The sequence below is a fragment of the Podarcis erhardii genome, assembly GCF_964252035.2.
Source record: "Podarcis erhardii genome assembly, chromosome: 12".
Lineage (NCBI taxonomy): Eukaryota > Metazoa > Chordata > Lepidosauria > Squamata > Lacertidae > Podarcis > Podarcis erhardii.
In genome coordinates this window covers 32,172,575-32,195,796 of record NC_138513.1, presented here as the reverse complement: position 1 = coordinate 32,195,796, position 23,222 = coordinate 32,172,575, and the positions used below count along the sequence as shown (strand labels likewise).

At 42.1% G+C, this 23,222-nt stretch overlaps 1 protein-coding gene across 6 annotated transcripts in view; it reads left to right on the top strand.

The window, feature by feature from the left end:
* CPVL (carboxypeptidase vitellogenic like) overlaps positions 1 to 23,222 on the top strand; it is a 58,290-nt gene that overhangs the window by 10,973 nt on the left and 24,095 nt on the right. For 5 of the 6 annotated variants that reach the window (XM_081882257.1, XM_081882258.1, XM_081882256.1 and 2 more), the window contains exons 2-11: positions 3,420 to 3,628; positions 5,582 to 5,700; positions 9,369 to 9,483; positions 11,406 to 11,464; positions 12,109 to 12,188; positions 13,837 to 13,903; positions 15,770 to 15,892; positions 16,285 to 16,416; positions 18,594 to 18,692; positions 19,668 to 19,841. In XM_081882257.1, the coding sequence (XP_081738383.1) occupies positions 3,436 to 3,628; positions 5,582 to 5,700; positions 9,369 to 9,483; positions 11,406 to 11,464; positions 12,109 to 12,188; positions 13,837 to 13,903; positions 15,770 to 15,892; positions 16,285 to 16,416; positions 18,594 to 18,692; positions 19,668 to 19,841 (1,161 nt within the window). In that variant the 5' untranslated portion in view covers positions 3,420 to 3,435. Of the gene's footprint in view, positions 1 to 1,809; positions 1,835 to 3,419; positions 3,629 to 5,581; positions 5,701 to 9,368; positions 9,484 to 11,405; positions 11,465 to 12,108; positions 12,189 to 13,836; positions 13,904 to 15,769; positions 15,893 to 16,284; positions 16,417 to 18,593; positions 18,693 to 19,667; positions 19,842 to 23,222 lie in introns of those variants that run through there. The other variant, XM_081882259.1, reaches the window with a different exon arrangement.

Sequence of the window (23,222 nt, the reverse complement as noted above, 5' to 3'; positions counted from 1 at the left end):
CTTTTCTATTTATGTCAGTTTCCAGAAGTTCCAAAATGTCTATAATGTTCCTCACATTGTCTGACAATTGTCTACCTGGAAGAAAGCCTGTTTGGTCCCTGTGAATCTCCTCTAACAAAACTTTTTAAAATCTTTTTGCTAAAATGTCTGCAAAAATTTTATAATCCACATTCAGAAGTGATATAGGGCGGTAGTTCTTAACTTGATGTTTCTCAGTTTCTGTCTTCGGTATAAGTGAGATGAATGCTTCCTTCCACGATTCGGGAGCCTTTTTCCCCTCCAAGATTTGGTTGCAAACTTCTTTCAATGGTTGTACTAACCATTCCTTCAATGCTTTATAGTATCTCGCAGTTAGTCCATCTGGTCCTGGTGATTTCCCTAGTTGCATATCCTGAATGGCACTCTCTATTTCTTGATCTGTAATTTTCTCATTCAAACTCCTTCTGTTTTTTTCCGAAATTTTTGGCAGGCCGTATTTTTCAATAAATTCTTCTATCTCTTGTTCATTTTTTGGCCCTTGTTTATACAGTTTCTTGAAAAAACTTTGAAAACAATTACTTATCTCATTTGGTTTATTAATAAACTTCCCATCTACTTCGAGTGATGTCACCCACCCGCGTCCCTTATTGTAGGATAGGAGAGCCTTTTTTAATGCTGAGGTATGAAGTTAAATATACAGGGGGAAGGAGGAACGAAAGGGAAGGTGGCTATAATGGATGTCACCTGGGTCTGTTTCTTAGGGCTGGAACCCAGTGTCAAACACAAATAAACAGCTGACCAGTCACCAGGCAGACTGACTCCAGCTACAAAAGCAGCTCCTAATGCTGAAGGAACCAGATACCATATTTGCTGTGAGCCCTGCAAAGACCTGCTTTGCTGGCTTTCAGATGCCCTGCTTGAAACCATGGAGTACAGCTGCCAGTCTGTGAAGACAATACTGGGCTAGAGAGTCTTAACTCATTACAGTCGTGGCTTGGATCCCAAATGCCTTGCGTGTTGAATGCTTTGGATCCCGAACGCCACAAACTCAACAGTGCGTGTTCCAGTTTGCGAGCATTCTTTGGAACCCGAACTTCCAGCGCAGCTTCCGATTGGCTGCAGGAGCTTCGGAAGCCATGCCTTGGTTTCCAAACATTTTGGAAGTCGAACGGACTTCCGGAACAGTTTCCGTTCGACTTCCGAGGTACGAACCTGTATAAGGTAGGTTCTGGTGTGCTAGCAGCTAGAATGGCTCAGCTAGATTTTTTTTCTAGCTTTGCATCCTCCAATTCTGGTAGCTAGTCAGAAGGGTGAAATTCTAATTGGGCCAGTAGCATTATGTCGGGACAGTAACCCTAGAGATGTGGCTCCAGTGCAATACTCATATTGCCTGTAATGTGAGAAACAGCCCTTGGGTAGTTCTTACTGTTGCTACCTTCTAGTTACACATTTTCTCCTTTGCATAAAAGCACCAAAAAGCTCTGTCTTGTTATAGGGAAACAACAAAGCACGCCCGACTTCCTTCAGCGATTGTTCTCTCTAAGGCTGGCATTAGGACGTGGGAGAGAGTAGAGGCTTCAGAGGTCATCCTGCTCTGAGTTGAAATGTGTGACTAACAGCCAGTCTGCATTGTATAGATCTGTAATGCTTGAAAATCAATTTAGAACTAGGTTAAAGAAAAGTTCAGCCTGCTTTTGCAGCAGAAAGCACTTATTTGCTGCACGAACTCTGTGTACACTTGGAAGTGCCATTGATTTAACTTTGGTCTCTCCAGCTGCAACTGGGCTTACGCAGGACGTCTCCGAAAAAGTAATTCTGCTTCTGCAGCTGCTGATAGAAAACCCTTTCCTTTCTGGTATGACTTGTATAGATTTCTCCTTTTGAAATCCTGTTTGGAATTAACCAGGTACTCTCTGTAATTGTTGGGCTTGGGGAGAAGGAAATGAAATACTGCCGTTTCCCAACCCATCTGCTTGTGTACTTTCTTGCCTCAGTTGTTGGTGACTGCCTGAGCCCTCATCAGTCTTTCATCTCCCTCCTATGCAATTAGAATTGTGTGATAGAGTGGGGATAAGTACCTGTATACCTGAAGGAGCGTCTCCACCCCCATAGTTCAGCCCAGACACTGAGGTCCAGCTCTGAGGGCCTTCTGGTGGTTCCCTCACCGCGAGAAGTGAGGTTACAGGGAACCAGGCAGAGGGCCTTCTCGGTAGTGGCACCCACCCTGTGGAATGCCCTCCCACCAGATGTCAAAGAAATAAACACTATCTGACTTTTAGAAGACATCTGAAGGCAGCCCTGTTTAGGGAAGTTTTTAATGTTTGATGTTTTATTGTGTTTTTAATATTCTGTTGGGAGCCACCCAGAGTGACTGGGGAGGCCTGGCCAGATGGGCGGGGTATAAGTATTGTTGTTGTTATTTATTACCTTGGCCCCACCTTCTCTACACCCCCATTGCTTGTTCCCCTCCATGCATTGGTAGACAGGGCCAATCCAAAACCTGGAAACAAACACATCAGTTTTCTAGTGAGGGGCTTTAAATTGCAGTCTTGGTTGATCACCACATATTTTCCTATTCCGTCTCTGTATACTCTTAACAGGATGCACAGTCTTTCAGTCCTAACCACGTCTGCGCAGAATTAAGCCCTGCTGAATTCAATGGTGCTCGCTCCCAGAAAGGGGAGTTATAACTGCAGTCTTTGAATATGTTCACATTACCGGGTACTCCACATCTTGGTGCTCTCCCACTTCTAGTTTTTGAAGCCGCATTCACATGACGTATGACCCATTATCAATCCTGTAGTTACTCAACAAATACCAGCTTCAATCCGATTAGAAAACTTCAGCTGCACTTGCTGTGTACTACAGAATGGCGCGCAAATTTGAGACAGCGGTTGCGCATGCACAGATGAGAGCTTCATGAATGGGAATTGTGGAGGGGCTGCGGGGGGGGGGGGCGATCTATCTGACTTTTAGAAGATGCCTGAAGGCAGCCCTTCAGGGAAGTTTTTGATGTTTGATTGTGCTTTTAATATTCTGTTGGGAGCGGCCCAGAATGGCTGGGGCAACCCAGTCAGATGGGCGGCATGTAAATAACAAAATTATTATTATTATGCATATTGGGTATCCCCACCTGCTATCCCATGCGAACAACACTCTGCAAATGCAGATTGACACACAGCAGGGGAAAATGACTTAGTTGCATTTTAAGCCACCCATGTGAACAAACCCTTAGTTGCGTTTGTTAAAATGCAGCGCTTGTATCCTCTTCTGCTTTCTCAGCTGTGAGAAGGAACAGAGACGGGAAAGCACTTAACTTTGAGGTAGATGTTGCATAACATCCCAGAGCTACTATTGAGGGGAGGGGAAGATCTAGACAGACTTTACGAAGCCGCAGCAGTGGATGTTTAAAATTGTGCTTTAATCTGATTTATTCTAAGGTAACTGGATGAAAAGATGGACAAGATAACTCGGGTCTTGCTGGCTTTGCTCAGTCTGAGCTTGAGCTTGGAGCTAGTCCTCACCCAGGAGCGATGGAGTGTGTTCCGAAGGGCTTTTCGGGGAATAAAGTACGGAGCGCCGTCGGAAGGAGACCCCGGAAAACCGCTCTTTCTAACGCCTTACATTGAAAGTGGCAAAACTGAGGAAGGTAAAAGTGTTAATCTTGTTATTTTAAAATATATAAATATTTCCACCTGTTCATTATCTCCTGTGTAGAATTCTACACATACAGTAGCAGTAGAATGCATTAGTTAAGAGTTGGGAAGCGGGTGGTGATGTGGTCTAAACCACCGAGCCTCTTGGGCTTGCCGATCGGAAGGTCGGCATTTCGAATCTGCGTGATGGGTGAGCACCCCGCTTTGTTCTGTCCCAGCTGCCAACCTAGTACAGTTGTACCTCGGTTGTTGAATGCCTTGGTACCCAGACATTTTGGCTCCCAAATGTCGCAACCCCGGAAATGCGTGTTCTGGGTTGCAAACATTTTTTGGAAGCTGAATGCCTGACATGGCTTCCCCGGCTTTCGATTGAGTGCAGAAAGCTCCTGCAGCCAATCAGAAGCCACGCCTTGGTTTTCAAACTGTTCCAGGAGTCAAACGGACTCCTGGAACGGATTAAGTTCAACAAACAAAGTACCACGGTAGTTCAAAAGCATACCAGTGCAAGTAGATAAATAGATACCTCTTTGGTGGGAAGGTAAACAGTGTTTACGTGTGCTCTGGTTTCCGTCACGGTGTTCCATTGTGTACATCTTCCATATGAACTTTTAGAAGACATCTGAAGGCAGCCCTGTATGGGAAGTTATTAATGTTTGATGTTTTATTATGTTTTTATATGTACCCTGAAGCTGCCCAGAGTGGCTTGGGAAACCCAGCCAGATGAGCAGGGTATCCATTTTAAAATAATAGTAGTTATTATTATTATTATTATTATTATTATTATTATTATTATTAATCCTTAATGTTGTTCTACTGTTGCTCATATTTCAAATCCTGTTCGCATTTTCATGGAACTAAAATAGTTCTTTAGATATTCTACAATTAGATATTCATTGTAGAATGGCATTGATAGCCTTAAAAGGTAAAGGGACCCCTGACCGTTAAGTCCAGTCATGGACGACTCTGGGGTTGTGGCGCTCATCTTGCTTTACTGACTGAGGGAGCCAGCATACAGCTTCTAGGTCATGTGGCCAGCATGACTAAGCCGCTTCTGGCAAACCAGAGCAGCACACGGAAATGCCGTTTACCTTCCCACCGGAGCGGTACCTATTTATCTACTTGCACTTTGTGCTTTTGAACTGCTAGGTGGGCAGGAGCAGGGACCGAACAACAGGAGCTCACCCCGTCGCGGGGATTTGAACCGCCGACCTTCTGACCGGCCAGCCCTAGGCTCTGTGATTTAACCCACAGTGCCACCTGCGTCCCTAATTGATAGCCTTAACCTCTGTGAATTTGTCTACTCCGATTTTAAAATCACAGCTAATTTATTCTTAATCACAGACATGGGACCAGATAATCCATATCAGGAAGGCAGCATGCAGAGAGGGGAGCCGTTGGAAAAAATACCCTATTGGTACAAATGATGATTTTTCTTTCTTTGGGCTTGCACTCATTTTCTCTTTCCCTTACATATGACCAGAATGCCGACCAATACAAGCACTTTGTAATTGTTCATGATACTGAGAGAAGATGTTAAATATGGAGCAAATTCTCCATATGCTTATTATACTTCGCAAAACTGCTTATTATTTTCTCTTTCTGCATGTGTCTTGAAAAAAGTGGAGTTAATTCCAATACAGGAGTACTTCTAAAAAACTATTTTACTCAACGTCACAAATAAAAAACCATGTATCTCCCATGAACCTGAACTTCCAGGCACTTCTTAAAGCGCGTCCTCACTTAGCCATGAAGTTCACTGGGTGACCTTGGGCCAGTCACCAGAATAACCTACCTCACAGAGTGGTTGTGAGGATGAAATGGGGAGGAGAAGAACCATGTACACCATCTTGAGATCCTTGGAAAAGAAAGGTGATATATAAATGTAAGAAATAAAATAACCAGCCCTTCAGTTTGATATTTTTTATACTTGTCATTCTTTATAACAGGAAGGCAGTTAAGTCTGGTAGGCCATCTTCCAGGTCCCAATGTGAAGAGCTATTCGGGTTATCTGACTGTCAACAAGACTCACAACAGTAATCTTTTCTTCTGGTTCTTCCCTGCTCAGGTGGGTCTGCTGTTTTGATATGCTGCCGTATTAAAGCTTTCAAAGGAAACTTCCATTTCAACAACGTAGATATTGGACAAGATCTGTGCTAGCTCTGCTGCTTCCCAAAATGAGTACAGGTTAATAATGTTTGGCATGTAGTACCAGGCTACATGGGGACACGGGTGGCGTTGTGGTCTAAACCACAAAGCCTCTTGGGCTTGCCAATCAGAAGGTTGGCGGTTCAAATCCCTGCAACGGGGTGAGCTCCCATTGCTTGGTCCCTGCTCCTGCCAACCTAGCAGTTTGAAAGCAGAAGGCAGAACATATAGCCAATTACAAATGTGAGTTATGTGCATCATCTTGTGATCAAACACAAGAGATTATTGTTTTCCATGCGCTGCTTAACCTGAGATACCACTGTAGTTATAGTTATGTGGCTGTATGTTTCGTACGTGGGAGTAAAGTGTTCAGAGCACATTTTGGACCAATAGGCAAAATGTATGCTGTGAAATGAAATTGAGATGGAGAGTACATTGGTCAGTGAGTCCATGCTAGATTGGAACTGGAATCTACCAAACCCTGATCTAATATCCTATTCACATTTGGTTTGAAAAGTTTCTGTAATTGACTGCCATTATTGGCAAACCTAGACTTTTCCCTTTTGAAACAAAATGTTTCCCGCTTTGACACAGTTTTTCTAGCAGTTATCTGACTTGTTTTTTTAAGTCAGCTTTCAAATTCTGGACTCTCTCTTTGCTCCCAGTACTAATGACCTAACTTTTCATTTTTCATTAGAATATGTAGGAGAGTTGTTTTAATTATTTGTAAATGGTCAAAAAGCAATTAAATGAAATAGATAATATAAGAGTCCTTAGTTAGAATTGAGAGAGCTCTCTGAATAAAGTGAAGAGCTGAATTTAGAACCTGTTGCTCATGAAGATTTGCATTGCTTGATTCCTTGTGCCATTAATTCACACTGGCATAATGTGGTTCCAGAAAGGAATGAGTTGATTGAAACATATTTTTTGCACAGGTGGTTGCCAGAGAAACAAGTGAGCAATAAGAAGAATTCCGAAATCTATATTAGGTCAATAACTTTTATGAGGACAGCCAAAATACTGCAAGTGTTCAAGGTTCCAACTTTTTCTTAGTACTTTCTGTTTAGGAGATGGGGGAACTGACATGTTTAAAGGAGTTGGCAATTTGGCCCAGATGTCTCTAAAATGAGTGGGATTTGAGACCACTTTAGAAAGAACAGTGGATGAGTTTTCAGAATGTTTTACAGGCAAAGACCTAAAACAACATCCTAGTGGCTTTTTCTGAAGAGATTTGAGCTTGAAGTATAAAACTGTGAAATCTCAAAACAACTTGCTTAAGTTGACACAAGGTTGAGAAGTTTATGCCAATAAGTCCCATTAGTTTTATATTTTTTAAGTGTGAATGTAATTTATTTATGGTTCACTTGCCATGAATTATGCCAAAAAGTGTTTCTTAGCAGGATGCAAATTCTGAATGCTCTTGGATGAAGAAGAAAAATAGGCTTTGCATAAGGATATCAACACTGCTTCAGTTTAAGGATATACTGTTCTGTTAGAAATGCAATATTATTAATCCCAGATGCTATGAGCAACAGATTTGTTTCTGTGTTTAATACTTCTGTTGTAATCCTGGGCTCAACATAAATAGCATACTCCATCTTGTACAACTTATGCCAGAGAGGGAAAACAATTGGCAGCAGTAAATGTTTTATTTAGAGGAGACCCTGAATGGTTTTTCACAACCGATTTTGCTGGCCAATCTCATTTGTCAACTCTAATAAATAAATAATATTGCGGAAAAGAGTGAGTGTTGTGATAAAAGGGAAGGAAGCAGAAGAGTTTCAAGCTGGTTAAACTTCCATTACTTGGTCTTCAAAATGAGAGATGTACAGTGGTGCCTCGCAAGACGAAATTAATCCGTTCCGTGAGGCTCTTCGTATAGCGGTTTTTTCGTCTTGCAAAGCAAGCCCATTGACAGCTTAGCGGATTAGCGCTATTAGCGGTTTAGCGGCTTTTAGCGGATCAGCTGATAAGTGGCTTATCAGCGGATCAGCTGATAAGCGGCTTAGGGCTTAGGAAAAGGGGGGGGGGAAGGGAAAAAACCCCGCAGGAACTCGCAAGACATTTTCGTCTTGCGAAGCAAGCCCATAGGGAAATTCGTTTTGCGAAGCGCCTCCAAAACGGAAAACCCTTTCGTCTAGCGGGTTTTCCGTCTTGCGAGGCGTTCGTCTTGTGGGGCACCACTGTACAGATGTTCACACAGAGTGCAAGAATAATTCAGTGATTGCTCTAAGTCTTTACCCTGTCATGCTGAATTTCTGTGAGTGGGGAGTTGTATCTCGCTCTTTCTCTTTTATGGCGGGCGGGCCATCCCATGTTGGGGTTTCCTCCATCTTTTGTTCTGTACAGTCCAACCCCATATAATTATATTGTGGCCCTGCTCACTATGACACAGTGGGAATCGGCAAGCTTTCGGGTACCCAGAAGGAAAATCATGGCCATTTTGCTCCTTACCTGGACCTGTTGCTGCCATGCTACCCAGATCAAAGCCATTGTTTGGCTTCGTATTGTCTCAGTCCAAACAAACCATAGCCAACCTTTGTTCGTGACTTACCATTCATGGTTTCCCTGGGGGAAACAGACCACGGGTGCAGATTCACACATAACACTGAGCCAAACTATGGCTTAGCTCTGGGTAGCATGGCATTAGGAGGAGTGAGGGAGGACTGAAATGGTAGCATTTTTCCTTCTGGAGACACAGAAGCTTGCTCTTTCTTGCTTCACCATGGTTTGGCTTAATTCTATGTGAAAACGAGGCCTGTGTGCATATGTTGATCCCATTTACTTTCCTCTACTCCCTCTGTTTAAAGTCTGAAAATTTATTTTCACTGTGCATACAAGATACTAGGACAGTAGAGACATGGCTTACCAAGCACGTGGTCACTCAGAGCATGTGGAAAGGTCTTGTGTTAGTTATAAAATTAGCTACTGTATTTTTCTGTGTATAAGACGATATTTTCCCCCAAATTTAAGTTTAAAATTGGGGGTCGTCTTATACACATAATGTTGCAATTAAATATACAACAACAACAATCTTTATTACAGTCCAGAGACCCAACAAATCGTTACAAAGCAATACACAATTCAATATATAAATAAATACATGCCGCAATCCATGTTCTTTCCCCCCAGCCTCCCCTCACTATTGGCTATATATATATATTGTTGTTTAGTCGTTTAGTCGTGTCCGACTCTTTGTGACTCCATGGACCAGAGCACGCCAGGCACTCCTGTCTTCCACTGCCTCCCTGTATACACACACACACACACACACACACACACACACACAATATATCAGTAAAGTTGTTCTGTTTGATGTTTATATATACAGTACTAAATATATCAGTGTTTTGAATATTTAGTCAAATATCAGAGTTGTTGTGTTTAGTGTTTAAAATATTAATTTCTTAATTTTGGGCACAAAAAATAGGAGTCGTCTTATACGTGGAGGCGTCTTATACACGGAAAAATACGGTACTTATAAAGAAAGTGTTGGCATTTATTTCTCACAGTCTACCGAAATAATTCATGCTTTCTGTAAATTTATGTGGGAACAGCTCCAGTTTTTATTGTCCTTCTGGTCTGCAGGTACAACCCGAAAAAGCCCCTATTCTACTTTGGCTCCAAGGTGGACCTGGAGGAACCTCTATGTTTGGCATTTTTGTGGAACACGGACCGTATGTTGTCAACAAGAATCTCACATGCAAGTGTTGTTTATTTCTATGTTGAAGGCTTCCAGCGAGATGTTAATATCATTATAGTTTTAACATAAAAAATGTAACCTCTTTCCTTATGGGTATGGAATTTGCATCTGTATTCTTTATCCTGCTGAGCAAATTAGCATGTCTTGCTGTAGCAGTTTGGGAAAGAATAATATTTTATCATTAATGGCATGAAATAGAAGTACCTTTTTTTTTTAAAAAAAAGAAATATTTCCCCTCCCCTCAAACTAATAATGCATTTGAACCTGCTCGACATCCGTAATAATCAGTCTCACGCAAAGATGGGTTGAAGAAATCTGACTGCCCCCAGAGCTGCTGCAGTCAAACATTTATTGTGTGCAGAAGAAAAGATACAAAAACCAAGAAGCAACTTTTCCCTCAGCTGGCAGATAAGGACAAATGCCATACCATCACACCAGGCCCACGTAGTTGATCAGGCTATGCTACGTGGACCAATCATCAGGACAGCATGAGCTGTCCGCGCGTTGATCATGCTCCAAGCAATGCCTTTTGCTATGAAATCACCTTGCAATAATAAACTTTCGCCCATGCTCTTATGTGCAAACAACCATTTTCCCACATCCTATATTATCAGTGGCAGGTTACGGGTTGTTATAATATTAGTTCACAGACTTAAAATAATATAGAAATATGTTCTAATAAATAATTTTTGTTCCTAAGGTGACATCCATGTTAAAGGAGAATGTGCACTTTTCCCAAAAAGTGCTGAGAGGAAAATGGATAAATAAACTGAGAGAGTTTCCCAGTCTTACCATTCACAGAATCATAGAGTTGGAAGGACCCAATGCAGGAATCTTTTGCCCTGCATGGGGCTTGAACCCACAACCCTAAAAGTCTCATGCTGTACTGACTGAGCTATCCAGTTACAGTACAATCCTAAGTCTGTGGAGTGTGAAGCTAGCATTTGGCTGCATAATGCCATAATTTTATTTATAATATTTTTACATCAACTTAGGGCTAAAGCATTCTCAAGGATAGCTTGCAATATAAAATAGGATACAGAAAAATAATTCAAATAATCCACCAATAAACTATAAAGCAGCCTAAACATGTTTTAATCCATCAAAAATAAATGGCATTTAGATTTTGGAAATGTTTTCATCACACCATTCTCCAACCTGGTATGTGACTGATCATACTTGGTTAAAAAAATACCTTTAAAATTCTCACTGCAAGTGATATGCGATGCTTTTTACAATTACACTAGGTGCTAACATCTATCTGAAGTACTTGGGTTTAGTTTTTTGTTTTTCTGTCTTGGTAGGAAATGCAGAACTATATGAAAATATTGTAAAATAGCCAATGCTATGTTTAATAGCCTAAAACAAATAATAACATTACTGTAAACATTGAAATATTGAATCCATCCAGCATGTTAACAATGCAGCCTTCTCATGTTGTTCAACATTGCTGCATCTTGTGATATAAAATGAGCAAAAGATGAATTCACTACAGTAACGTGCACCGAGATAATATCAGTGACAAAGTCTGGCCCGATAAATCCATTTTTAATATATACCTTAATCACAGCAGCCATATACCTTAATGGGATGAAAAAAGTAATAGCATATAATGATATAGCAGTTGGCAACTTAATGCTATATACTGTAAGCTTGTGAAAGGCTGCATAGTTTTCTTCTGTGGTCTCAAAATGTTGAATAGTGGACCCGATAGTTCAAGCACACCTTGATTATTGACTTACTAGGTGACTTTGGCATGTTAGCCTACAATCTACATGGGAGCAAGCCCTACTAAGTTCAGTAGGACATGCCTGCTGAGTAGATACAGTTATGATGACACTCTTCATCCTGCTTCCTTTTTGGACTGATGCTAATGATTCAAGCTGTAGACACTCGACTCTCATTTTCTTCCATGTTGATAGTGTCTGAACGAAAATTTCCTTGGACCTCCAAGTTTTCCATGCTCTACATTGACAATCCGGTAAGTGAACAACGGATAAGCTTCATGTTGCGTATCTAAATGTGTCCATTGAATAAAAAAGTTTACTTGACAGCAACAATTGCCTTAACCCTTATGTTCTTGCATCTCAAAACATCATAATTTTATCTGTTACATGTAAGGATAGTCACTTTGTCAACAGCCCTTTTTTCCTCAACGTGGTATGGCATTTAAGAAGGATCTCATGTAGGGGAAACATGGCTAGACAAAATCTTTGGGCAGTTGCCAGGGCTAACCACTGATGTGGACCCTATGGACCCACCATGCTAGGTGCCTGGGGCTGCCTCTCAGCAGACATTTTTATTATTATTTCCAGTGCCCTGCAATGTGGAGCTCTACCAGTGAAGGAGGGGTCCCTTCAGATCTGGAACTAGGTCTGTGCTGGCTCTCTGCTAACTATGTGGTGGGCTCAGGTCCAAACTAGTCATGACCCACAATATACCGTGTCTGGAGGAATCCAGATCTTCTAATGGACTAATTGCAAAAACAGGTTTTTTAACTCCATTTGCAACTGTAGGAGAAACCATATACCTAACAGAATATCATTTTGCTTGATGTCAAAAACAGCAGCGAAGAACTGGAAGATAATTGTTCCACATATATTTTATATTCTCTTTTGCTATCAGGTTGGAACTGGCTTCAGTTTCACAGATGATGACGCAGGTTATGCGGTGAATGAAGATGATGTAGGAAGAGATTTGTATAGGTAAATCACTCGATACAAGTTGCATTTTCTTCTGCTAAGCTTTTGAAATGCACCAGAAAAGTCAGCGCTTGCTGACACCTTCTGGAGAGCTTTTGAAATATTTATATAGTAAAATGTTCTTTATCCCCTTCTCATTTTAAGGAAATGATTATGTATTCATTGGGTGAGATCATAGACTTGTAGAATTGTAGAGTTGGAAGGGATCACATAAGTCATCAAGTCCAGGAATCTTTTGCCCAACATGGAGCTGATCCATGTTGTAGGCCTTGGAAATTGATGGACTTAATTACCGTAACATCAGTCCATTGATTTCAGTGGGTCTTCTCTTATGATTTAGTTCTGGGGTCAGCAAACTTTTTCAGCAGAGGGCTGGTCCACTGTCCCTCAGACTTTATGGGGGCCAGACTATTTTTTGTTGGGGGGGGGGAAATGAACGAATTCCTATGCCCCAGAAATAACCTAGAGATGCATTTTAAATAAAAGCACACATTCTACTCAGGTAAAAACAACAGGCAGGCCCCACAAATAACCCAGAGATGCAATTTAAATAAAAGGGCACATTCTACTCATGTAAAAACATGTTGATTCCCAGACCGTCTGTGGGCCGGATTTAGATGGTGATTGGGCCGGATCCGGCCCCCGAGCCTTAGTTTGCCTACCCATAATTTAGTTGGATATTGGCCTTGGCATCCGGACTTAACAGAACGTTGTGTGCATGTTTTCAGATGCAGACAGTAGCACAGTAGAAAGCTTTTAAACATCCCTTTCCAGACAGTGGTTTTGTTAAGTAATATAGGTGCAGTTTTCCTTCATTCTTGGGAGACATCAATCAATACATCTGTCTGATTTCATCTGCCTCTTTATAGATTCCCCATTTTTTTTAATGCATCCCTCTCCTCTCCTTAAAGTCTAGATGGCTGTGTGGGAAAGGTGAGTTCACTCTGAATAAGAATGATGCTTGGTAACAGAGATGGCAGAAATGCAGACTGTGGCTTCCTTCAATGTGGAAAATTGGAGTTTCATGGCCCAAGCAGAAATGATGTCACGTGTCTTCCTGCTTGTCTCCTCCCCAAGAACTTGTACATATTGCAGCAGAAAATGTCTCTGTTTAAGCACTGTAGCTGCAAGGAGAATTTTAAAAAGTGTGCTGAGGCTTCTGCATATTTGTCAATTAATATTACTGTGAAATAGATTAAAACAAAACAAATTCCTTCCAGTAGCACCTTAAAGACCAACTAAGTCAGTTCTTGGTATGAGCTTTCGTGTGCATGCACACTTCTTCAGATACCTACTGGAAGGAATACCTACTGGAAGGACTGCTACTGGAAGGAATTTGTTTTGTTTTGACTATGGCAGACCAACACGGCTACCTATCTGTAACTGTGAAATAGATTGTGTATGTTGGGATGAGATTAATGCTGTGGCACTTCGCTGTAGTTCAGTTTATGAGACAAAATGTATTTTGTGGCTGAAGGATAATGTCACACTTGCCTGTGACCATATTTTCACGAGTGAATGTCAGCCTGCTTCTGTTGAGGTGCAGCTGCCGAATAAGTTAGCAAGCTTTCATTTTCATCACTACTATGATATTTGACTACAACCTTTCTTAGTGCAGATATTTTTACCTGTACTTCGTCTGTTATTTCAGTGCCCTCATCCAGTTTTTCCAGCTCTTTCCTGATTATCAGAAAAATGACTTCTACGCAACAGGAGAAGTAAGTTCAGATAACTTTTAATTCTTGAACTGTGTAACTTGTGAACATGAAGATCGTCGAAGAGAAATTAAGGAACTTTTTGTGGATTATCCTAAAGCAAAGGTGCACCTGTTCCCCCCCCACCCAGTTGGATTTAATTTTAAATTACATTTCCTAGTTACAGGCACATCTATCAACGTACTGTGAACAACAGTATGTTTTATAATTAGTAAAATAATGAAAAATAATATCTATAAAACAGCCAGCAGGGGGAGCAGAAAGGACCAGAACAGTCCCTTCCAGATTAAAAAATGTGTTGTTACCTAGCGATTCCCTTTCCCAGCCCAAAAGTACATTTTCTGGTAGTTAACTTTGGCCTCAGCATTTAGTCTGGCAGTGTTTCTTTTAAAAATTAAGAGCTTAGGTATTTCTAGAGGAGCTTTTCCCATTGATCCTTGCTTTGGTACTGAAATTGATTTCAAAACCTATCCTCCCCCCAAGAGAGAGAAGGGAACCTCTTTGGTATTTTAACTAAAAGCTATCTGTTGCTCACTGCCTCTAACAACTTAAGCAGAGCCACTCTTTCTTTGATACTAACTGCTAACACGTGTGACATTCTAGGCAAGAGATACTGCTTTCATTACAGCTTTGTTCTACGAGTCTCCTTTGTCTCTGAAGATGTAGATCCCATCTTGATTTTTCTGGCAAAGAAAGCTTCTTTAATTTTTTGCTAACAGAGATACTTGTCTAGGAAAGAAATCTGCAGTGTGGGGGTGGGAGAAAAGAGTCTGATTTCATTGTGCCTTTTGCCTGTGGAGACCAGGGATCACCTTCATGGTTTCACATCATAAAAAGCCTCCTAAGAAAGGAAAGATGGAAGAGGCTTGAAACAAACAGTTGCTGTGCAGCCTTGTGAAGGGTAAAAGGTCAGCTCTTCATTGGCAGAAATTGAGACAAAAGGCCTGAATGCCTAAAGAGGCTGAGAGTATTAGTATATGCTCCTTTGTATATGCTTATCTTGCATTAAGTTATATGTTACCATATCTTCTGCAGTGCACCTGATATCTGCAGTTTGGACTGGGTTACCAATATGCAGAAGCGCTAATAGATCCATGGATTAAGCCCTTCCCCATCTGTTGCCCCTTGTTCCCCATGTCTTCATTTTCGCTGAGTTGGTTGAAAGTTTCTGTTCTTATCCCTTTCCTCTATGTGCTCCTTCTATGAGCTTAAGAGCACAAATTCTCTTGATTACTTACAGCCTTAATAAAGAAAACTAGTAGGTGCAAATCAAATATTTTAGATGCAATCATACTGCATAAAAGCATTTATCCTTGGAGCACGATACCAACTTGCCTGCATGCACAAACCTCTTGTGTTTATGCTTTTCGCTGCAGCCAGATTGTTAGTGGCCTCCCATTGGAAGTCCCAATCATCTCCTTCACAATCGGAGTGCCTATCAAAAGTATGGGACATTGCACTGTCAGAACATCTGACACATGTATGGAGAGTCCTTAACAGTTCATTAAAAATAGATCTTTTTATTTCATATGGTATAAGATCTTATCCTAACGTAAAAGCAGCTGAACAGCCCACTAAACCCCAGATGAAAGTGTGGAGACACTTTATGGAGAACTGAATTGACTCTCACACACACCCTTTTCAAAATATATGATAGTTGAATGCATTATTGTATTCTCAGCTTTCAGGTTTTCTTCCCCATTGTATTTTCATTTTATTTTTTCTATTTCTGCATGCAATTTGTATTGACTACACCTATCACTTTTGATGTATTTTCTATGCGTTTATATCAATAAACAGAATTTTTAAAAATGCATGAAAGCTATTCACACTACCTTTTTGTTTGACTGTATTCTTCAATATCACTAGTCCTATGCAGGGAAGTATGTGCCTGCCATCGGCTATTATATCCACACCCGTAATCCTACAGCAAAGATAAAGATCAACTTTAAGGGTGTTGCCATTGGAGATGGTCTCTGTGACCCTGAATTGGTAAGATTTCTCCATATTGTGTTTAATTAAAAAAAAAAATATTATTTTTTAAACCAGCAGTGGATTGTGATTCTCAAATTGTGGGGAAAGGATAACGGAAGAAAGGGAAAAAGGAGTATTGTTCCATGTAACTTTCTAATTTCAGTAAAACTTTAATTAGTTTACCACATGTTTCTCAAGAGCAAATTAGCTGCGATCCTGCAGGGAACTAGACTGCTTATAAATGCCACCAAAGTTTTATTGCAGCCTTGGCAAACTATTTAAAATTTGGAAGCATGCTTTAAAAAAATAAATAAATCTGCTAATGCACTGCCTTTTTTTTAAAAACGGGCATTCTAGAAGATTAGAATAATCTAGACTAATATCGCTGAATTTCTTGATTCCCTTTGCAGATGTTTGGTGGCTATGCAGAATTGTTATATCAAATTGGCTTGTTAGATGAGAAGCAGAAGGCGTTTTTCCGGCAGCAGACTGATCTGGCAGTAATCTACATCCAGCAGAAGAAATGGAGAGAAGCCTTTGAAGTACGTATTAGAGGCCCACATGCTGGCCTCCAGCAATTAAAACCATCTGAAGAGAATAAGGGGGTCAGAAGGAAGCAGAATGGAGGTCACGAGCGCCACGCTGGAAAAAGGTGTCCATTTATATTGCCACAGAAGGGCAAAGAGAGGGAGAACTAATGGAGAGAGAAATCACCGTCCAATGTTTCTACAAAATTTACCTTGGCCTCTTTTCAGAATTGAGTGCTGTGGCATATGTTTATATAGGCATCTCTTTCATGAATTGCTTTAGTTTTTCTAAGTCTGTGCTTGTATGCCCTAAAGGTTTAGCTTATCCCCAGGAAATCAGGAAAGATGCAGTCGTGGAACTCGTTGCATATGCTTGAACACACGCCTGAAACCTTTCTATATCCATGAATAATGGCTCCAATTTTTAACCCCCACCAAAAGAGTGGAAGGCGAAAACAGCAGCACACACTGTGGGCTGGCGTTTTGCTCTGAATTTGCGGCGTTTTGTGTTTCCCGCGCAGTGATGCCACGAAGCAGCCTTTGGATGTGTGCAGCAGTAAGCCGCTAATGAGTTACTTACTGCAATATAGTGCATTTTGCAGAATAATTTGTCTAATTTTAGAAATAACCTTTAAAATGCATATAACTGTGTGACTTGTATTCTCAGCATTCCAGTTTATATCCATGCTACGCATTATCTGGTTTCATTTATTTATTTTATTCACACACACACACACACACACACACACACACACACACACTGCTTGATTATAAGGAAACCTCTAAAATCTTAGCTATGGTGGAGCAGTGAATAGAGTGTGCCCAACACAGGCAAATAATAGATTGAAGCAGCATTCTAGATTGGATCTTCCTGGGGGCTGGCAGTGGGATCGGGAAGTTGAAGTGGGTCAAAAAACAGTGCCTTCCAAATTTTGAATATGGTAATCAGTTGGCCCCAAGAACAGGAGACAAATCCTTCCTAATAATAGTAATAATAATAATTCTATTATTTACATGTCACCCATCTGACTGGGTTGCCCCAGCCACTCTGGGTGGCTCTCAACAAGACAGATATTTTAAACGCAATAAAACACCCAGCCATTGGAAGCTTCCCTGAAAGCCTTCAGATGTCTTCTAAAAGTCAAATAGCTGTTGCTCTGTTTGACATCTGATGGGGAGGCATTCCACAGGGCAGGTGTCACTAGCAACGTCTTTACTCGGGGGTTCAAGGGGTGCAGGGCACCCTGGCGCCAAATTCTGGGGGGTTGTAGTTGGACATCCCCATCCCCAGGAACTTTTAGAGGGGAGATCCGTTCACCGTGGATGGGTGCAAGGAAGGCGTGCAAGGAAGGCGTGCAAGCCCAGGTAAGAGTGTGGAGGACCCAGTGTTGTGGGCACCGCACGGTGGCTCCTTTGCCTCCGCCCTGCACTGCGGGCAGAGCTTTTCCTTTCCGCATCACGCCCATTCCTTTCCTTGCTGTGCTTCTCCTCCTGTGCCATCAGGCACCCTGCCTAGCCCTGCCCTGGTCTGTCCCGTCCCGCAGCGCCGCCCTCGTCCTCCCGCAGCAGCTGAGCCCAGGAGGGAGCAGAGTGGCAGCAACAGGCCAGGCAGCCTCCCTCCCTCTCGCGCTGACTGTTTCCTTGCCGTGCTTCTCCTCCCGTGCCGCTGGGCGCTCTGTGTAGCACTGCCCAGCTCCGTCTCATTGCGTGACAGCACCCTAGTCCTCCCGCAGCAGCAGAGCCCAGGAGCGGCGGTGGTTGTTACAGTTGAGCGATTTCTCCCTCCCCTAAAGGTGGCCCTGGGTGTCACTGCTGAGAAGGCCCTCTGTCTGGTTCCCTGTAGCTTCACATCTTGCAGTCAGGGAACCACCAGAAAGCCCTCGGAGCTGGACCTTAGTGTCCAGGCAGGACAATGAGATTGGAGATTTCAGGTATGCATGGACATTCAGGGCTTTGAAGATCAACACCAACACTCTGAATTGTGCTCGGAAATGTACTGGGAGCCAGTGTAGATCCTTTAGGACTGATGTTATATGGCCTCAATATTTCATAGCTCAGGTACACTCCACAAAGCATCTCCTTGCTACTCGTGACCAACTGAATTATGCCGAGCATTGCGGTTCCTTAGAATGTTTTACCCAGCAGAAACCATATTTTGAACTGTGTTTCTTTCCATGGCTCTCTTCCTCCAGGTGTTTGATGTTCTGTTGAATGGTGATGAAATTGGAACTGCTTCCTTCTTTCAGAACGCCACAGGGTGTAGCAACTACTACAACTTCATGAAGTGCCAGGTAAGCCACCCTTAGACTAGGCATTCTGGTAATGTGCTTTCGAAGCTATGGAATTAACTTGGGCTACTGCTCTATCAAAAGCAATTGGAAATGGTGATAACAGTACTGGAGCTTGAGGAAATGATCCCTCCTTCCTCCCCCCCTGTTGTTGTTTAAATCTCAGCACATGCTTAAGGTCAAGGGACGAGTGGGATATTTTGCACCTGGTGCCAAGGTAACACGAGGAGGTCTTTAGCATTGTGCAGATATTGCAGACGATTCACCTAGGATGTGCCTGTCTCTCCACTTGCGAAAAACCCAACAGCTGGAGAGAAAAAGGAAGGGTTTCCCCCTATGACCCCATGAAGATTAGGACTATCGATGGCTATTGGCCTGGTGGCTAAATGGAATTTCAGTATTTAGAGGTGCTGAGAGAGTGCTGTTGCCTTCATGCCTTGCCTGTAAACTTTCTAGAAACATCCAGCTAAGCACTCTTGGAAGCCAAATGTTAAGACTAGTTTGACCTTTTCTCTGCAAGCTTCTCCCCCCTAAGTTCTTATGGGAAATAGTGCAAGATGAAGCAGTTTCCCTAAGTTAAAACTTGATATTGTGTTGCCTGCATGGGACATTGTTTAATAATGCAAGTAAACTCAGTCTGGCACAGTGACAAATTAATGTGGCTGTACATTTTCACCAACAGCAAGCCTTTCCCCCCACCCTCTCTCGTCTGATCAATTACCAAATGCCACCAGTTTTCATGACCTGCTGGGATTTTCCCCTTATGAAACTAATAGACTTGAACACTTTAAATTGCTTCATAATTTCAGACTTAACTGACCCCTGCAGTTTCTTGTTTAATACAATCCTCACTTATGCAGTGTTTTGCATGCTTCAGTGCTAGGTAGGATATTCTTGTACATGGATAACTAGGGAGTATAATTTTATTGTGTTGATTTTTTGCAGCCATTTTTATCTTTTTCATCTTTTGTTTAATAGGAACCTGCGGATCAGGAATACTTTGGACAGCTGTTAACATTGCCAGAGATAAGGAAGTCTATCCATGTTGGCAACCTGACATTTCATAATGGCTCCATGGTTGAGAAACATTTGCTTGAAGATGTGATGCAGACAATAAAACCATGGCTGGCTGTTCTAATGGATAACTACAGGGTAGGTAGGCTGCCAAGCCCAGCCTCTTAAATTTAAGAACCTGCAGAACTGCCTTAATTCATTATTTTCCAAATATTTAACCTCCAAATATTTAACACCTACTCCCGACTTCTAATCAGCCATCCCTAAAACAGAACCAGAATAGTTTAGCAATTCAGTGATAATCAGTGTTGCAGCGATGTGTGACTTCAGTGAGATTAGCTGATTAACTTTGCATTTCAAACCTTTACCCAATATTGGAGAGGATAACTTTGTGTTGTGGCATGTAAAGTGTCTGGTTTTTTCCTGGCATTCTTTTTTTTTGGGGGGGTGGGTCAGAATTGGTTAGGAGAGATGATGAAGTCCTCCCTTGGGCATTATATCACCTCAGTTCTCGTGTATACGTTGCAGGGACTTTCCCCCATATAAAACACATAGCATTTCAAGAGAGCTACAATATTTTTCGGCCCATGGGACGCACTGGCCCTTAGGGCACACCTAGTTTTTTGGGGGGGAAATAAAGAAACAAAAATTATTTCCCCCCCCCAGGCGCGGGGCTGGGGCGGGGGAAGCCCGAGCTTCCCCCGACCCCAGCCCCCAGAACAGGCAGCTCTCCACAAGCCATGGGAGAGCTCCCACGGCTTGCGGAGAGCTGAGCGAAGCCCGAAGCCTGGAGAGCGAGAGGGGTTGGTGCGCACCGATGCCTCTCGCTCTCCAGGCTTCAGCGAAAGCCTGCATTCGCCCCATAGGACGCACACACATTTCCCCTTCATTTTTGGAGGGGAAATGTGCGTCCTATAGGGCAAAAAATACGGTAACTTTTGAAGCTGGTGAAATACTTCTACACTGGTGGTTGAAGTCTTCGTCTACAGGACAACACTGCATCTTAGCAACTGTATTTGTGCTTGAATGTTTTGCTCTTCCACAGAACCTGATCAGCTTTAGCCAGCAGATCAATTGTATTATATGTGTTATTATTTTTATATATTTATTAAAGTATTTCTGTACAGTCGTACCTTGGAAGTCAAACGGAATCTGTTCCAGAAGTCCGTTCCACTTCCAAAATGTTCAGAAACCAAAGCACGGCTTCTGATTGGCTGCAGAAAGCTCCTGCAACCAATCGGAAGCCCCGTTGGACGTTCGGCTTCCAAAAATAGTTCGCAAACCAGAACACTCATTTCCGGGTTTGTGGCATTCGGGAGGCAAAACATCTGAGTACCAAGGCGTTCAGGATCCAAGGTATGACTTCATAAAATATCAGGATTATGTACTACAACGAAATACAAAATGCCATTAAAAGCAATGCTTTTAATCTTTGATGTGCCTGGCTAATCAAAAACAGACAGAAACAGCTGTATAGGCCTGTTGGCATAAAAAGATCCTCAAGAGAGACAACAGCAAGGCTGTCTGCCAAATCTCTGCAGTGAGAATGTTCTGTAGCATAGGACTGGTGATGCTAAATGTCTGACTTTCTAGTTGAGGCCAGTCACGCCCCTGTAACATGGGTGACAGCTAACAGCACTCTTCCAGATAATCTCTGTGATTGATCTGAGATATAATGGCTCAGGTAGACCGTAAGGCATGGGTAGGCAAACTAAGGCCCGGGGGCTGGATGTGGCCCAATTGCCTTCTAAATCTGGCCCGTGGACGGTCTGGGAATCAGCGTGTTTTTACATGAGTAGAATGTGTGCTTTTATTTAAAATGCTTCTCTGGGTTAATTGTGGGGCATAGGAATTCGTTCATTCTCTCCCCCGCCCCCATAATAGTCCGGCCCCTAACAAGGTCTGAGGGACAGTGGACCGGCCCCCTGCTGAAAAAGTTTGTTGACCCCTGCCATAAAGTATACTGGGCCCAAGTTGCTCAAAACCCTGAACCTGGCCTGATAGCCTATGGGAAGTCAGTGGTGTTTCAGGAGTTCCCATAGGCAAGTCTGTTGCTGTTGTAAAACAATAGAGGCTTGGCATTTGTTGCTTTTCTAAGTGCTGCCCCAGAGCTACCTAGTAATGAGAGTAGATAAGGTAGCAGATTACTTGCTTCTTACTTCCTGACCTAGTTTGGTAAGCCACTTGTGGTGCTTAAAAGACTACATAGAAATGTCTTAAATTATGAAATGAGTAACTTTATTGACTTTTTAAAATTTAATTCCACATGCCACTGAAATTAATCTTAACCACAGCCTTCAATCAGTTTAAGTTGTTTAACAGTCATGGCTTTCTTCCAGAGAATCCTTGGAATGTGTAGCTTTGTGGGGTACTAAGACTTGTTTGTTGGGAATCTTTAGCCCTTCGTGTAACTTTTAATTTTTAGCATTCCGTTAGATGGGCCCACAACAGTTACACAGGCATAAAACTGGTTTAAATTTCTAGCGTACATGTAACCTTAGAAAATATTGAAGAACGTACCTACTCCAGCAGCTTTACATATATGTATATTTAGTTAGATGCTGTAAGACACAACCAGTATTGGGCTGTGACTGTAATTTGTTCTGTTTTTAATGCTGAATTTTAAATTGTTGTCACGTGCCTTGGGACCTGCTGATGAAGGGCATGTGACAACAACAACAACAACAACAACAGCAGCAACAGCAACAACAACAACAACAACAACAACAACAACAACAACACCACAGTGGTTGTAGCACAAAAGAGAGGTATGCACATCCCATTTGCTGTGGCCAGTCTGAAAGTTACTCACATCTTGTGATCTTTGGAGTTCACATGTAATGTATTGGCTAGTTTGCATTGTATATCACGTGGGGGGGGGCATACGGAGCCACTCATTTCTACCTCAAGAATATTGCAATGGTTTGGAATGATAACTTGCATGTCAAGCTTAATGTTCACATGTGACATGGCTTGGGGCAGTTTTTGCTGTAGCCAGAACGTCTCTGCAAGACTGAGCTATCCAACCCTCTTTTGGTGTATGGCAGGAGTCACTTCACATCCCATACCAGTGCCTAACCACATGGTAAATGTAGCATTTTGATCTGAACTATATTGGGAGGGTGAGGACCAGTCCAAGTTGAAGCACTCTGCTTTTCTACGCACTGGATGTTTGGCTGCTTTGGCAAATCCAGTCTTTTTCCTAAGGCAAAGGATTGTTGTTGCTGCTGCTGTTATTTCTATACCACCTTATACCCTATTTCTATACCGCCCTATGGCTGTGCAGGAAATAAGTTTGGTACAAGGAAGTGCATGGCATTTTCTGGGAAGTGGTCAACATGCCCGTCATACTTTTTGTTTGATTGAAGCATGTGTTCCTTTTAGGATACGTAAAAAGAAACAAAAGAAATTTCTTTGTCTTTTCGCTCAACCAAAGCCAGATGGGGAATAATACTACTCATAATTCATTGTACAGGATTTGTGAAGGACGCGGCATGGCTGTGGTAGCTGCCATGATAG